Source organism: Ambystoma mexicanum, chromosome 8 (assembly GCF_040938575.1).
Source record: "Ambystoma mexicanum isolate Mex_15411 chromosome 8, UKY_AmexF1_1, whole genome shotgun sequence".
Taxonomy (NCBI): domain Eukaryota; kingdom Metazoa; phylum Chordata; class Amphibia; order Caudata; family Ambystomatidae; genus Ambystoma; species Ambystoma mexicanum.
The window spans coordinates 474,553,502-474,569,031 of NC_090929.1; the positions used below are offsets into that span (position 1 = coordinate 474,553,502).

The 15,530-nt window shown below is 46.9% G+C and overlaps 1 protein-coding gene across 3 annotated transcripts in view; it reads right to left on the reverse strand.

The window, feature by feature from the left end:
* ACAP3 (ArfGAP with coiled-coil, ankyrin repeat and PH domains 3) overlaps positions 1 to 15,530 on the reverse strand; it is a 738,004-nt gene that overhangs the window by 155,040 nt on the left and 567,434 nt on the right. For 2 of the 3 annotated variants that reach the window (XM_069610099.1, XM_069610101.1), the window contains exons 18-19: positions 7,410 to 7,624; positions 5,710 to 5,814 (exon numbers count right to left, since the gene is read on the reverse strand). In XM_069610099.1, the coding sequence (XP_069466200.1) occupies positions 5,710 to 5,814; positions 7,410 to 7,624 (320 nt within the window). Of the gene's footprint in view, positions 1 to 5,708; positions 5,815 to 7,409; positions 7,625 to 15,530 lie in introns of all 3 variants that reach the window. The other variant, XM_069610100.1, reaches the window with a different exon arrangement.

Below are 15,530 nucleotides of genomic sequence, written 5' to 3' on the forward strand. Positions count from 1 at the left end.
ACGAATAGGAACACCCCTCTGTAGGGCAGTACAGGCAGCCATACCCCTGGTAAAATGGGCCCGTAAGCCGACCGGTGGGTCCTTACCCGCCAAGCGGTAACACTCAGAGATAGCCAAAATAATCCAGAGAGACAAAGTCTGTTTCGTCACAGCTTGTCCCAAACGCTTTCCAGCATAACCAATGAAGAGTTGATCGTCCACTCTGACCCGGGACATGCGTGAAATATAAAAGCTGAACGCTCTCCTAGGATCAAGCCTATGGAGCCTCTCCTCTTCCTTACCAGGATGTGGAGGAGGATAAAACACCGGAAGAACAACCTTCTGGACTAAATGAAATTCCGACACCACCTTCGGAAGAAAGGAAGGACGAACTCTAAGGACAACCCTGTCCTTATGAAACACAGTGAAGGGTGGCTTAACTGAAAGTGCCTGTAACTCACTCACTCTGAGAGCGGAAGTGACCGCAGCCAAAAATACAGTTTTAAGAGTTAACAGTCTCAAAGGGCATGAATGCAAAGGCTTAAACGGAGCACCCATCAGAAACTTGGGAACAAGGTTCAAATCCCAACCGGGCACCTGGAAAGGTGACGGAGGGAACACATTAGTGAGCCCTTTCAGAAACTGAGAAATTAAATGAATTTTAAAATAGGAACACTCTTCAGACGAGCGCTTAAATATGGTCAGCGCCGCCAGGTAACCTTTAACGGTACCCACTTGCAGGCCCCTGTGGGCCAAAGAAAGCAAAAAAGACAACTACAGGAATGTCGCATGAAAAAGGATCCACATTCTTAACCCTGCACCAGTCGCAGAACTTACGCCAAAAGCAACGGTACAGGGACTTTGTTGCTGGCCGTCTGGCCGAGAGCAACATCTCCATCATGTCTTCAGGGAGGTCCCAATCCTTATACCTCAACCTTTCAGAAACCAAGAGTGAAGGTTGAGGGATCTGACTTCTGGATGGAGAACCTGACCCCCCTCCCGTGAGAGCAGATCGTCTCGGTAGGGAAGACGACGTGAAGGGCAAATGGACAAGTCGAGAAGGTCCGGGTACCACGTCCTCCGGGCCCACGCCGGAGCAATGAGGATCATCCGGGAACCGAACCTCTGTAACCTCCGCAGTACTTGCGGAATAACGGGGACTGGAGGAAAAGCAAACAGCAATGGGAATGACCACTCCACCACGAACGCGTCTCCTAAGGCTCCTTTCGGAGGAAATTCCCGCAAGCAGAACCTCTTGCACTTCCGGTTGACACTGGAGGCGAAGAGATCCACTTGAGGGGTCCCCCAAAGGGCGAAGATCTCCAGGAGAATCTCCTGAGTCAACTCCCACTCGTGAGAGATCGCGCTCTGCCTGCTCAGAGCATCCGCCATCTCGTTTTTGTCTCCGCCCAGATGAACTGCCGAGATCGAAACTTCCTGCTGGATTGCCCAGAACCAGAGCTGCATAGCCTCCCTGCACAGAGGAAGTGACCCTGCCCCCCCCTTTTTGTTGAGGTAGTGCATGGCCACCGTGTTGTCCGTCAGGATCAGGACATTCTTCCCTCGCTCAGTCGGCAGAAAAGCCTTCAGGGCTAGCCTGACCGCCCTCAGCTCCAACAGATTGATATGGAGACTGGACTCGGAGACCAACGACCGCTGACTGTCAACTCGTTGGCATGAGCTCCCCATCCCGTGAGGGATGCGTCCCTCACGATCGTCACCTCCGGCCAGGGTAGCCAAAATGGAGCCCCCTTCATCAGATTGTCTTCAACGGCCCACCACAGAAGGTCCTGGGCGGCCGAGGACGGCACCTGAACAGGGTCCGACATCCTGCCGGAGGACTGAGACCACTGGAGCTTGAGTGCCCATTGCAAAGATCTCATCCGGAACCTGGCCTCTGGCACCAGAAGAATGCAGGATGCCATGAGGCCGAGCAATCTCAAGAACTCGAACGCTGGGAGACTCTGGGCAAGCTGAAACTTGTGCACCATCTGCTGAATGTGATGAGCCCTTACCTGGGGAGGAAAACACTGCACCAGGGACGTGTCGAGCACTGCCCCGATGTACTGGAGCCTCTGAGTTGGTGTCAAATGGGACTTCTTTAAGTTGAGGGAGAAGCCCAGCTTGTGGAGGGAGTGGCAGGTGACTGACAGATGATCCAGGGCTTGCTCGGGAGAGCGTGCCCTGATCAACCAATCGTCCAGGTAGGGGTAGACGTGAATCCCCCCTTTCCTGAGGTGCGCTGCCACCACTACCATGAGCTTGGTGAAGACCCTCGGGGCGGAGGTCAATCCGAACGGCAGGACCCGAAACTGAAAGTGCGAGTCGCCAACCGCAAACCTCAGGTACTTCTTGTGCTTTTGAAGTATCGGCACATGAAAATAAGCGTCCTTGAGGTCGAGAGACACCAACCAGTCCTGAAGTTGAAGGGCCTGGAGGTCTGGAGAGAGAGTAACCATCTTGAACTTGTCCTTCCTGAGGAGTTTGTTCAAACCGCGCAAGTCCATGATGGGTCTCAATCCCCCGTCTTTCTTGGAAATCAAAAAATAAGGGTAATACCATCCCTTGTTCCTCTCCGCTACAGGCACCAGTTCTATGGCGCCTTTCTCCAGCAGGGATTGAATTTCCTGCGCAAGGAGCGGATTCGGACTCTTCAAAGAGAGATTCCCCGGTGGATTGTCTTGAGGCCTCTGCCGGAAAGGAAGACAGTAGCCGTGGTTTATGCTCTCCAGAACCCACACATCTGAAGAAATGGCGCGCCACTCTGCAAGATGCTGCGCCAGCCTTCCCCCAACCGGCGAACCGTGGGACATGGCCTCATGACTGAGCTTTTTTGAGGTCTGCAACCTCTCATGGCTCTCGTCAGCCTTGCTGCCAAAAAGATGTTCCCTGTCAAAGGGCATGTTGAGGAGCCGGGCCTACACATCAGGAGCAAACCCTGACTTCCGCAACCATGCAAACCTGCATATCACGGTGCTCGCCGCCATGGACCGGCTGACGCAATCTTATATGTCCAAACCCGACTGAACGGCCCCACACATGGCATCCTTGCCATCCTGAACCATGGCAAGGAAACCATTCCGTTTGTCCCCTTCGGGAATATGTTCAGCCGCTAAGGAAACACAGTTCCACAGATTGTGCGTGAAACGTGACAAGGCACATACGGAGTTGGCCGCCTGAAGCGCCATACCCCCTGAAGAAAACACTTTTTTCAGCCAGCCGTCAAAATGCTTGTCGTCCCTATCAGGAGGGATGATAGGATACGACGCCTGCTTTGCCGGGGCCGTAGCCGCCTGCACCACCAAACTCTCCGGAGTGGGGTGCTTGGACAAGTAGCAGGGGTCGCTACTGGCTGGGCGGTATTTTCGCGGCAAAGACTTGCCCACTGCCGGGAGACTCTCCAGAGCAGTCCAAACCGCCGCCACCCTCCTCTGTAGAGCCATATGAAACGGCAGTACCGGGTCAGTTGGCGGACCAAGGTCGAGGATATCTGTAAAGGTCATGCTGAAGAAACTCCCCCGGGGGAGCAGACCATCCCAAGTACTTGGTGACCCTCGACATAAAGCGCCGGTACGAGGAGTCGGCATGAGTGCCAGGCTCAGGCCTACAGAACTCCACTTCCGGAGAGGTGTCCAGCTCACTAGCATCGTGCAGGGACTGCCTCAGGTCCTCAAATTGGCTATGGCCCGAGAGAATCTAGTCTGGCACCGTATTAGGAACCATGCCATCATCAGAGCCCTCATCCACCTCTGAAATAAACTCAAGATGGTGGTAAGAAGACACAGAATGTGAACCAAAGCCATGCTTGAGCTTGGCCAGAGCCTTTCTAGGGGGTTCCACCGAGCCTCGGTGTACCCCCGTCGACACAGCCTCGAAAGGCGTCGAGGGCATCGAGTGAATCGGCGTTGACGCCGAACGCGGCGCCGACAGCATCAATGGCGTCGACACAGGCCTCGAGGCCAGAGCCCCCAGCGTGTCCTTCGACAGCCTGGGCGCGGATGGCGCCGACGACTTCTTCGGAGGCGGGGCCTCGAAAGAGTCCGTCGACGACCTCGGCGCTAACATCTTCCTCGAAGACATCACAGGTTCACACGGTCTCGAGCGCGTCGAGGACCGGGACCTGGACCGGGCATGACGAGAACGATTCCCCTTGTCCGAGCGGGACCTCTCCCGCCAATCGTGCCGACCACCCGAGCCCGAAGGTGTGCGAGCGGTGTCTCTCGACCAATCACGACCGACCCCACTCGGAGGCGCGGACGGACCGGTGCCCTGCGATTCGAGAATCGCCAACATTTTCTTCCCGAAGAAAGCCCATTCCTCTGGCATCGCCTGCTTGGTAGGGTAAGCGACCCGCCGACGGGCAGAGTCATCGGAAGAGGATGGGGAAGGCGACCGGTGATGGCGCTTCCGGGAGTGCCTCGAAGAGGCAGAGGAGTGGCGGGACCGACTCCGGGAGCGAGACCCACTGGACTTCCGACGACGACGCAGAGAGTCACCTCTCGAATCGTCCGTCGAAAGCCCTGCAGACCTCGACTTCCGTGGCTTAGACACCTTGCCTACCGATAACAACTTCTTGCGCTCCCGCAAGGCTTTAGACGTGAGCGACTGGCAGTCGACACAGTCATCCGTGTCATGTGCCTCCCCGAGGCACCAGAGGCAGGCATCGTGCGAGTCCGTAACCGACATCTTGGACCCACAGTCCCTTCACTTCTTAAATCCCGGACGCGGGGTGGAAGACGAGGTAGACATCCTTCACGAAGAAGAAACTTCACAAAACTAACAGGTTCGAAGAACCGACAAACAACAGAAACTCCTAAGAGTCGAGGCGCGCTGAGATTCCCGAAGTGAACACGTTTGCGGAAAAAACGGAACTGAGGCTACGGGCGTCTTGCGTCCTACTTATAACATCCAGTGACGTCCGCCGTCAGAGGAGGTCCTCGAGGGTGGCGTATCGACGTCATCGAAGCAGGACGCAGAAAAATGTTCCAAAGCAGCCCAGCTGTGGTGATTACTGTCATAGATATGGAATACGTCGGAGAACCCAATCCCCTCGAAAGAGAGGGGTGGGGACAGGGAAAGAGAACACCAGACTGTACCGACAGAGAGAGCACATGTTTACCAAAATGCACTGACAAAGAACAGAGCCCACAAAGCCAAAAGGTAGGGAGGAAGAGAGACCAACCCCGCTATATGAGGTTCGCCTCCCAGTTTGAACCCGATAGGACTGACAGTTTACAACATTCATTACCATATGCTGCTTTATTGGGTAGCCTTGTAAAAATAAAATGGCACCCGACATACACTTCACTCTGCTGTAGTAAAAGTTACCATTTGAAACAAACACAGATAGAGACTCTCTGTTGCAGTCTCTGGGGATGAGTGTGGCCATTTGAGGATTTTACTCTGCCTCAAGAGCAATATCCTTGCCGACCGCTCTAATAGACTTCACTCTCCTGTTGTCTTAATGCAGCAGATTTCACAAGCACCAAATTCAGCCTAAAGTTCGCACAAGCACCTAGAGGCGATTCTGTCTGCACTGTGTGCTACATAACATGGCACAAACATATGTGACTCGTTACAGTACCCATATATGAAGGGGTTTCTTGTGGGGTTATGAGCTTTGGCCATACCACAGGGATTCACAACAAGGTGTTTAAAATATCCCTATGGAGGATAGTCAAACTTGGACAAACAACATAGTGGGAGCATATGATATGTCCTTTTACTTACTACGTGGGCCAGCCCCTGCTGCCGTATCGAAGTAGGAGAAGAGAGAATCCAGTTCATCGGGGCAGAAGAGTGAATCTCGCCGAAACTTTCGTTCCAGGGTCACCACTGTGCGAGAGCGGAGAAAAAAAAGAAAAGACATATCAGTAGTGGAAACAAATTGTGTATTTAAGTAGTTGTCTTCAAGGTAGCCCCTTTGTGCTGCTGCATGTCGTCTGAGGTAGTCTGCCTGCCTCAGAGGGTACCTACATATTACCTGCATTATCACAGAACAGCCCATGTGCACTAATGGGCACCAGTGGGTCATTGTATGTCTTTCCCTCAGTTTCTGACAGAAATGAATTCATTATTGACCCTCGATGAAACATTGGTAAATAGTCTAATGGTGACAAGTATGCCACTTGCTGCAAATCTGAAGGGAGCATTTGTTTGGCTGAGGACACAATGTATTTTTGTCCATTACATTAGATTAGAACAACAAATTGTGAGTAAACAGCATGTTATGAAACTGACAGGCATGTGCTTGCCTATAGGACTGTGGAGTGGTGATGGGAAATGAAGAAGATAATGTGAGATGGTTGTGGTGATAAAGATGGTGTTGGAAAAGGTGAAATAGGATGAATAACGTTATCTGCAATGGAGATGTCAATGTGGGTTGGAGAAGATACTAGGCAATTGAGAATGTGTTAGGCAATAGAGATCATATTGCGGAAGGTAATGAACAACTAAGAAAATGATGTGTGACAGAGAAGGTGATGTGAGATGGAGAAGGTGGTGTTTTATTGAGAAGGTGGTGCACAATCGAAACAATTTTGAAGAAAGTGATACGTGGAGGGAAAGGTGTTGTATGATGTAGAAGAAAAGTATGATGGCAGCGGTGTTGGAGAATACAAACAGGGTAATTTTCAATAAAAGTTAACTGCACTGAGAGGACAGCGACCTCTAACACTTGCATGTCTATGGTCCTCTCCATGCAATTTATATTATGTTATGCAGAGGCAGTAATGCAAACATAGAAATACCAGTTGTCTCAGGTTACCGTGTCTGTGTACACTCCCTCTGAAAAAAAATAATTAATGCCACGTGCCTTCAATATTAATGGGGCGCAGCATTCACATGAATTCCTATAGATTGTGTCAATTTTTTTGCAAAAAAGAAACGCGGAATCCACAGGAATCCTAGCATCTCTGTCTGCATGAAAATTGAGCATGGGGAGAGATGCAGGCATATTTGCTTGCCACACGTTATGCTTCATCCTCCAGCTCCATGCAATGAAAGTACGAAAACGGCATCAATTGTAATTTACTAGAGAAGACATGGCCCATCCTTCCCCCACATCAAAATGACACCCAAAGTCGGATGGGGAAATTGTTTATGATAATCAAGGTGTCTGAGAAGGTGGTCTGGGAAGGAAGTGATGATCTCAGAGGCGGAACGTGATGGATGAAGTACAATGTGATAGTGATTTAAAGGTGAGGTGCGATGATGAAGGTGATGTATAGGGTAATGTTAAATGGACATAATGATGTTGGGTGCAGAAAAGGACAAAGATCAAGAATTTGAAAGAAACCGGTTATACAGAAGGGATAAAAATTGAGAGCATAATGTGTAGTGTTCGGTGAGCGTGAATGTGATGGAGAGAGTTGATCAAGTGCACGACAGAGGGAGGAAATGCATTGTGAAAACAGTATGTTTGTTAATACCCGATGAGAGCGTGGCCGGTGAAGCATTGCCCATCTCATGTCGGTACTTCCGCCGTGCCATTGGCACCTTGGTGGAACTGTTGTGCCGCTGACACCTCTTGACGCTCCACCGCCGGGGCTTCCTCTCACTCTCCACCAGCCCCTCCCCATTAGGCAGCTTACGCAGGAACCTCTTTTCCACAAACTTGGCTTTGATCCAGGCTTCTTTGTCTTGCCTGAAAGAGATGTTTAGGAAATGTGAAGCTGTTACCAGGACAACTGCAAAATGCACATGATTCAAACCAATGTCTGGGATTCTCTGGGCCCTATAGGGCAGATTAATTAATACAGATTGTCCTTCGGCATTACGCTATGTTATATAATGCATTTGTATTTAGTTCTGCAGGCTTTCAGTTGTCCAGAGACAGTTGTTCAGATTTTTTAAATATGAGCACAAACTGTGAATTGTATTCGACCCAATCTGAGAATCAACCAAGCCAAGGGCCCACACATATGTTAAAGTCATCACATGTAGCTGTTGGGCAACTGCTGAGGGTAGAGCCTGAAAAGTTAAATTGCCCACCTTTTAAAGTTATTGCACTCAGCTTGATGATCGGTGGCAATGGTAATATCAGATATTGGCTCTTATCACTGGTGGATGAAAACATTGCAATATTACATAAACTGGGGTTGCCTAGAAGCTTTGACGAGCGTAGCATATTCTTAATGCACATTCTCTTAATTCCTTGAAAGTATGAGTGTTTTGGGATTACATCCTCGGCTATTAAGGCTATGCCCACCAGAATTCACTACCCCTGCATGTCTGCTTCAACCCTTAATGTATGAAGTTCGGAAGAGTGCTGGAGACCCACCTCTCCGATTAGTGTTTCTGTGATATTTTATTAGTCTGTACAATGCTCTTTTTTTATTATTATGTAAGCCATATACCTAACAAGTTTCTAATGTATAGCACGTAAATATTAACTCTGCTATCTTAAAAAAAAAATCCCAAAAAAAATCCCAAATGGAACGTTTTATGTTCTATGTTTTCTAAAGTCCATTTCAAATGACATGCAACATCACTCAGTCAATTCTCAAACAAGTGCTACATGCTTGCTTTTATGTTAAACATGTTTGTATTGTGCACATTAGATATTAAAATGTCACGAAATTGTCAATCTTTTTTTTTAAAACCACTTAAGTGCAGTGGTGGGCAGAGCCTGCAATGATTCCTTATCGGAATTCAGGGCACACATACTCACCTTAAGAACTTAAGGGTTAAAGTGTCATTACGATTAATATCCTCCAACCATAAAACATTAGCAATTGCAGAAATCAAGTTTAATTTTAAATAAAGTACCAAAAAGCAAGAAGAAAATGTAAAATTGCAATGGAAGAGCATACTTTTTCTAAATGCGGAAGACACGCTTTACAAGTTGAACGAGGCATGTAGCGTAATTGAGACATTAGCTTACTTCTAACAGAAATACATTGTGAACCAACCATGTTGTATTTCTATATTTCTAGAATGAGGGACTCCTTGCTTCCTTTTAATGAAATGTAATTATATTTCATTTTAATTATGAGTGTGTGTCACCTTTGTGTGGAACTGAACATCCATATCATGACACACAATCTCTTTTGGGACAAACACAATACATCATCTGTATGGGGGCTTTAAAATTCTGATAATCAACCACCGTCTTTGTGGAGACTTCAAATTGCTCTTTGCATACAACATCACTGTGGATTCTTTATCATCATCACACACCATCTACATCATTATTGTCACAGACTATCCCTGTGAGAGACATTTACATCACCATTATCACACATCTTTATGAACACACACCAACCCTATGGGTACTTAAAAATTGTATTAACACACAATCTTTGTAGGGACTTTCCATTTACAATAATGATGCCCTCTCCCCATAGGGGAATTAACTTCACTATTATCACACACAGTCCCAAAGTGGACCGTACCATCTTTATAAAGCCAATCCTCAAGAAGAAGGCTTTACAATCATTTTAATCAAACACCTCCGCTGTGAGGACTTCATTCTTATCACACACCACCTCTGTGAGGACCTGAACATCTTTATCATGACACAATCTCTTTTGGGACTTCAACACAATACATCATCTGCATGGGGACTTTAATATGCTGATAATCACACGCCATCTCATGCAGACTTCAAAATCGTATTACCATACAACATCTCTGTGGATTCTTTATCATCATCCTCACGCATCATCTCCATCTGGGATTTAACATCATTATTAACAAACACTATCGCTGTGAGGGACTTTACAACCCCATTTCCACACACCATCTCTATGAGGACTTATCATCTTTATGAACACACACTGACCCTATGAGTACTTCAATAATATGAACACATAATCTTTGTACAGACTTTCCATTTACAATAATCATGCACTCACCCCATAGGGTAATCAAATTCACCAATATCACACACAATCCCAAAATGGACCGTACCATCTTCATAAAGCCAATCCTCAAGAGGAGATGTGCTTAAAATCATTATACTAACACACCACCTATGTGGGACATTAACTTAATTATCACACAGCACCTTTGTGAGGATGTGAGCATCTGTATCAGGACACACAATCTCTATGGGGACGTCAGCACAATATACAATCTGTATGGGACTTTAATATCCTGATAATCACAAGGCATCTCTGTGGGGACTTCAACATTGATATTGCCATACACAATCTCTGTGGATTCTTTATCATCATCACACACCACCTACATCATTATTATCACAGACTATCCTTGCAAGGGACATTTACGTCACCAATGTCACACACCATCTCTTTGAAGACTTATCATATTTAGAAACACACACCCACCCTATGGGTACTTCAGAAATAGTGTTAACACACAATCTTTGTGAGGACTTTCCATTTACAAAAATCTTGCACCCTCCACACAGCGAAATAATCTTTAATAGTATCACAGACAGCCCCAAAGTGGACCGTGACATCTCTATGAAACCAATCCTCGAGAGGAGATGTGTTTCAGTGGGCAAGATGGTGAATGTTTAAAAAAAACCTGAATACAAATCCATGCTCCGTCCTTGACCACACTGTGATCCTGGATCGGTTGTGTCATCTTTCTGTTCCCCAGTTCTCTTTACAGACACATATTGAAGTGTTAAGAAAAGGGGTTAATGACAGAATGAAGAGCCTTTAAGTGATTATTTTATGGGAACTACAATACATTACTACCCATCTCTTGTGAATCCCTGTGGGCAGGTATTCATGAATAGAAGTAAAATTGCGTAATGTAAAAAGAGTAATGAGAAACACATGTTTAGGCATTTGCATATGAATGCATTCAATTCCAAATATGAATAATGAAATAAGTCCCCACAATAATAGTACCGTACACGTGATTAAAAATAGGAATTTGTGCACATTTGAAGCTGGATCCTTAAGATATTTTTCTGCTATTAGCATTTTTCTAAAACATTGGGAAAGAATAGTCCCCCACAAAAGGGGGTGGGGGGGTGGGGGGGGGGGGGGGTGTGTGTGTGCGTGCGCGTGTGCGTGTGCGTGTGCGTGTGCGTGTGTGTGTGTGTGTGTGTGTGTGTGTGTGTGTGTCAGTCAAACATTACTTGGCTTGCATCTACTTAGAATCACATGGTTTGCGTAGGCCGCCATATGGTGGTTGGTGCAGAGTATTTCATTTTTTTTCAGATTCGAAAATGGGAAGTGACAGAATGTTCCAGAAACACTATGCCTATTCTACGTGTAAAGGTACCATTGATCCCTTACACATTGGCGTCCTCAGATTGTTTTTCTGTCCTGAGGTTAGTTCACATTTACAAAAAATGTTTTTATATGGGTACATGTATGACAGAATTGTAGCACTATGTCTGTGCTCCAAAGAGGGGAGGACTGTTGGGCGCATGTGATTCAAAGCAGATACAAGCCATAGAAAAGAGAGTACAGGGTAAGTAATGTTTGTCTCCTGAGGCTTGGAATCTGCTTAGATTCAGCATTTTTCGTCTTCTGAGGCTTGAAATCTGCTTAGAGTCGCATGCTTTTCATAGACTAGCAAGCACTACCTGATGAAGGTGGTGGGTGAGCTGAAGGAACAGTTGTGAATAAATGTTTTAAAACTGCTTGTCCTACTTGTGAATCTATTCTTGTTTGAGAGTCTATATAATAGTATTGTGTGACCGTGTGCAATGAGCTCTATGTTGCTGCTTTACAGATTGCTTCTAGTGGTATACTAGCAATGAAAGCAAGTGTTGCCCCTGTACTAGGTGTACAGTGTGCTTTTGGAGAAAAAGGAAGGGTTTTGTTTGATAGTGTGACACATAGTTGTATACACCCACAGATCCATCTGGCAATTGTTGACTTTGTGACTGGTTCTTAATCTCTCCTTGGTGCCATGGAAACAGTTAACTGATCTGTTTTGTTTCTTAAATTCTACTGAGGTAATACATGAATACCCCCCAGATATTGAGGGTATTTGGTGTCATCTAACCTCTGCTTTGAGCGTTTTGCATTAAAGGTACTAATTCAGCACCAGACAGGGCGGCGCACCTACCAACTGCAAGAGTAAAGGAGGACGGTGGGGGTAGCTACGTGGGAAATGACAAAGGTATTCTAAGCCACAGATGCCCCGCCCATACAAAGGGCTTCACCAGGGACTGTAGGGGGTCATGATGCTTTGGGTACACCCACAGTCCAAGATACTGGCATATGATTAGTTAAAGAAGAGGAAGGACAAAAATATTGTCATCATAAACATACATAGTGTGAAATCCCTCTGGCGGGTTAAACCTGGGAAACCTCGATCTGAAACACGTGACCAATATGACAGGGATCTGCAAAGTGGGGAGGTGCTTAAGCTACTCATAAGAAAAACAACATAACTAGAACAAGGTGATGTAATTACAGGGTGGTCAATCAGACTAGCTGTCTTGCACGGCGGCAGTGAGGCTGGCTCTGTACCAGTCAGTCACATGAGCGCTGATGCCCATCGGCAGGTGGCTGTGGGAGAGGAACACTGGACAAAGTGGTGTTCCTGGGAGAACCAGACGGCACGTTCTCAAGCTCTGGGGAGGTGGCCAGCCTCCAAAGTACCTACCGCAGAGTTAGAAAAGGGCATCATCCAAAAGATATCGTATGAATGTCCCCTTTCAAACAAGCTGTAAGCTGTCTCGTGTTCCGTTCTCAATGGTGCTGACCAATGGCAGTGTGTTAAAATTCTGGCGGTCAGCACAAATGTTACCTCAGTAATAACAAGTTGTTCCGGGGTGGAGGTGTGAATAAATATGGTACCACATGGGGAGGCATAATGGGAAACAGTTAAAACTGTTTGCTTCAATTATGCTTCACCAATCAACGTAAACTTCGAGGAGGTGATGCCTATGGACCAAAGAAATCACTGGGAAACATAGAAAAAGTGAATTCTCCAACTTACAAGTGTTTCGATGGATTACCGACCACTGTATTTCTTGGTATAAAATGATTGTATGTCATTCAGATGTCTGCCTCTCAATCAGAGCTTATGCACTGCTCCGTTTGATGTGTGCTCACCTAGCTGTAATAAATAGCGTTGCTTCTTGTCTGGTTTTTGCTCTACTTCATGGTTTTAATTCTGCTCTAATTGGTGAACCCCTGACTATAACCGTGCAAGAAGACCCTGCACAATAGTGCATGCCTACGGAGGAGGAGGGAAAGATTCCTTTTACAGTGTATAGGACGCATCCTTAGAGAAGGGAGGACGGCCGGCCGTAGTAGTGTAGATATTAGAGCATAGCACCAATAGGGTAGTGGGCGCTGGTGTGAGCATGACTGCGGTAGAGTAGGAGGAGTGCGTAGTGTGTGGTGAACTCCGTTAGACAGAAGTGATAGGATAGGATAGCTCCCGATAGTGGTGAGGGTTCATGGTGCCCGAGTCACCACAAACGAGATATCTTGTGTAAAATAACAGGCTCTGTGCATTTCAATAGCGGGAGCATGCCAGTGATGCATGGTTAGACACTGGACATTCTTGCACTAACATAGGGAACTGTGAGCCAGTGGACAGGGTTGATAAGTACTGACATTGAGTGAGTGGTCGGGCCTGTGGCGAGGGCCATTACGAACAAGTGGAGTGTCTGGTAGGGCATGTGGAGTGGGCCAGAGTGAACGTTGAAAGTAGTGATTGGGAAAAATGAAGGGGAAGAGTTGGGAGAACACAAGGAAGACGGAACACAGGGTAGTAGAAGAAAGGTAATAATGGCTAATGTGGACAGCCCCTTAGATCACATGTGCTGCGAATTCCCCCAGTTTTCTGATAAAATATTAAAATACAATTTCCAGTGGGCAGCAGAGAATGCAGAGCAGTGTTTCATGCGTGGCCAGGGGAAGGAACATTTCACAGTAAGAAAATAGTTCTTGTATCTAGTAACGAAATATAAAGGCTATAACCAAAAAAGTAGGCAAAACATACAGGGTCTCTGAAAATTATACTGGGAGATCAAAGAGGAAGAAGAAAATTGAAGAAAAAAGAAGAAACAACAGAGGGAGGGGGCGGGCCGAGCTCATCGCCCCTGCCCTATGGGTTATATCCCACTTTAAGACCAGTCTCAGGGTAACTAACCCTCGGCAGGAAACCTCAACGGGAGACAAGAGGAAAACAATGGGATGAAAAAGAGAAAGAAGGACAAAGAGAGGAGGTGTGTATGCTGGGGGGGGGGAGAAAATATCTAGCAGACATTAAAAAGAATATGTGCCAATAGGTGGTTGCGCTATCACCACCACAACAAGGAGGGCACATGCAGCCGCAGTACGGACCATAATGGGGAACACCACCACAGGGGAATTACATGCATGTGGGATACTTCCCTGTAGGGAGAGGGTTTTCACAACGGGCAGGAGGTGGGTAACGAGGAATAGGATATAGGGTTTTTGGACCATGCTACATATGTCAGAATATGGGACACGTGGCACACACCTGTCCCGATTCTGGCAGAGGGAGATCCAGAGATGACACTATCACCCAAGTACTACCAATCCAGGTAGTGCAACAGCAGGGCCTCCAGTGGCAGCAGATGCAGTGTCCACTAGGGCAGATACAACCAGCGCAGATGCCAGCACAGTACGGCGGAGTGCAGCCCCAAGGAAGGACAACTGACAGAGGGGTAACGGTCCCAGTGATGGTTGAGCCACGCGCAGTAGCAGACAGAACCCCACTGATGCTAGGCAAAACGTGGCGGCCCATTACCCAGGGGTTGGCATGCTAGGGGGTAACCCTTTAACGTTCCCGCCAAATAACACACAGCAATAGGGGGGGTCCACAGAAAGCATGTGCATGTCCAGTCCTTGCAGTAACTGACGACCCTGAAGAGGAAGTTGAAGTAGCAGTGAAAATAGGATCAAGAGAGGTCTAAATTCTCATAGATACAGGAGCAACCAAATCCTGCATCAGGGAGGGGGGATTCCCATTATCTAACAAAGTGATGGATACTGGGAGGAACTCATGGTGGCAACAAGTAAGACAGACAAGTGATCACAGTTCAAGGGTATTTATTGAACAATGAATTCTGTATGCAGGTTGAAAAAATACCTAATCTAAACCTAAATCGAAGATGGGAGCAAGCGGCGACCATCAAATGAAACTAAGGCAGTACTAGTGGTGTTGTGTCAAATAGAAGAGCCTATACTAAGAAAACTATTGCCAAACCTTACATCTAACACAAAACAAAGGATGTGGGACAGTTTTTAAGAAAAGAAAGAAGTGTTCTCAAATAATATGTCAGGATGTGTAGCCTTGGCCTTCCTTCCCCATATTTTAAGCACGTGGTAAGGTTGTAACTTGGAGCACAGTTCAGTCTCGGGCTTCTCCGGCATGAGACGACAGTTCCAATGGCAGTTTTCAGGACCGTCAATGGCTAAGTCTCGTTTCCTTTGAAAGTCTCTTATCTTCGAGGCCTGATGGATTTGATAATTAAATAAAAGTTTGTTTAACCAAATGAAAGTTCCTTTAGGCTGATAATGGTTCACCTCTGGGTCCTGCTCTTCTGGGCGCTGACCCTTCTCAATTGTTATCCACAGTTCTAATAGGGTGATGGTCTCACCCATGTCCCCCTCTTCTGGGCGCTGACCCTT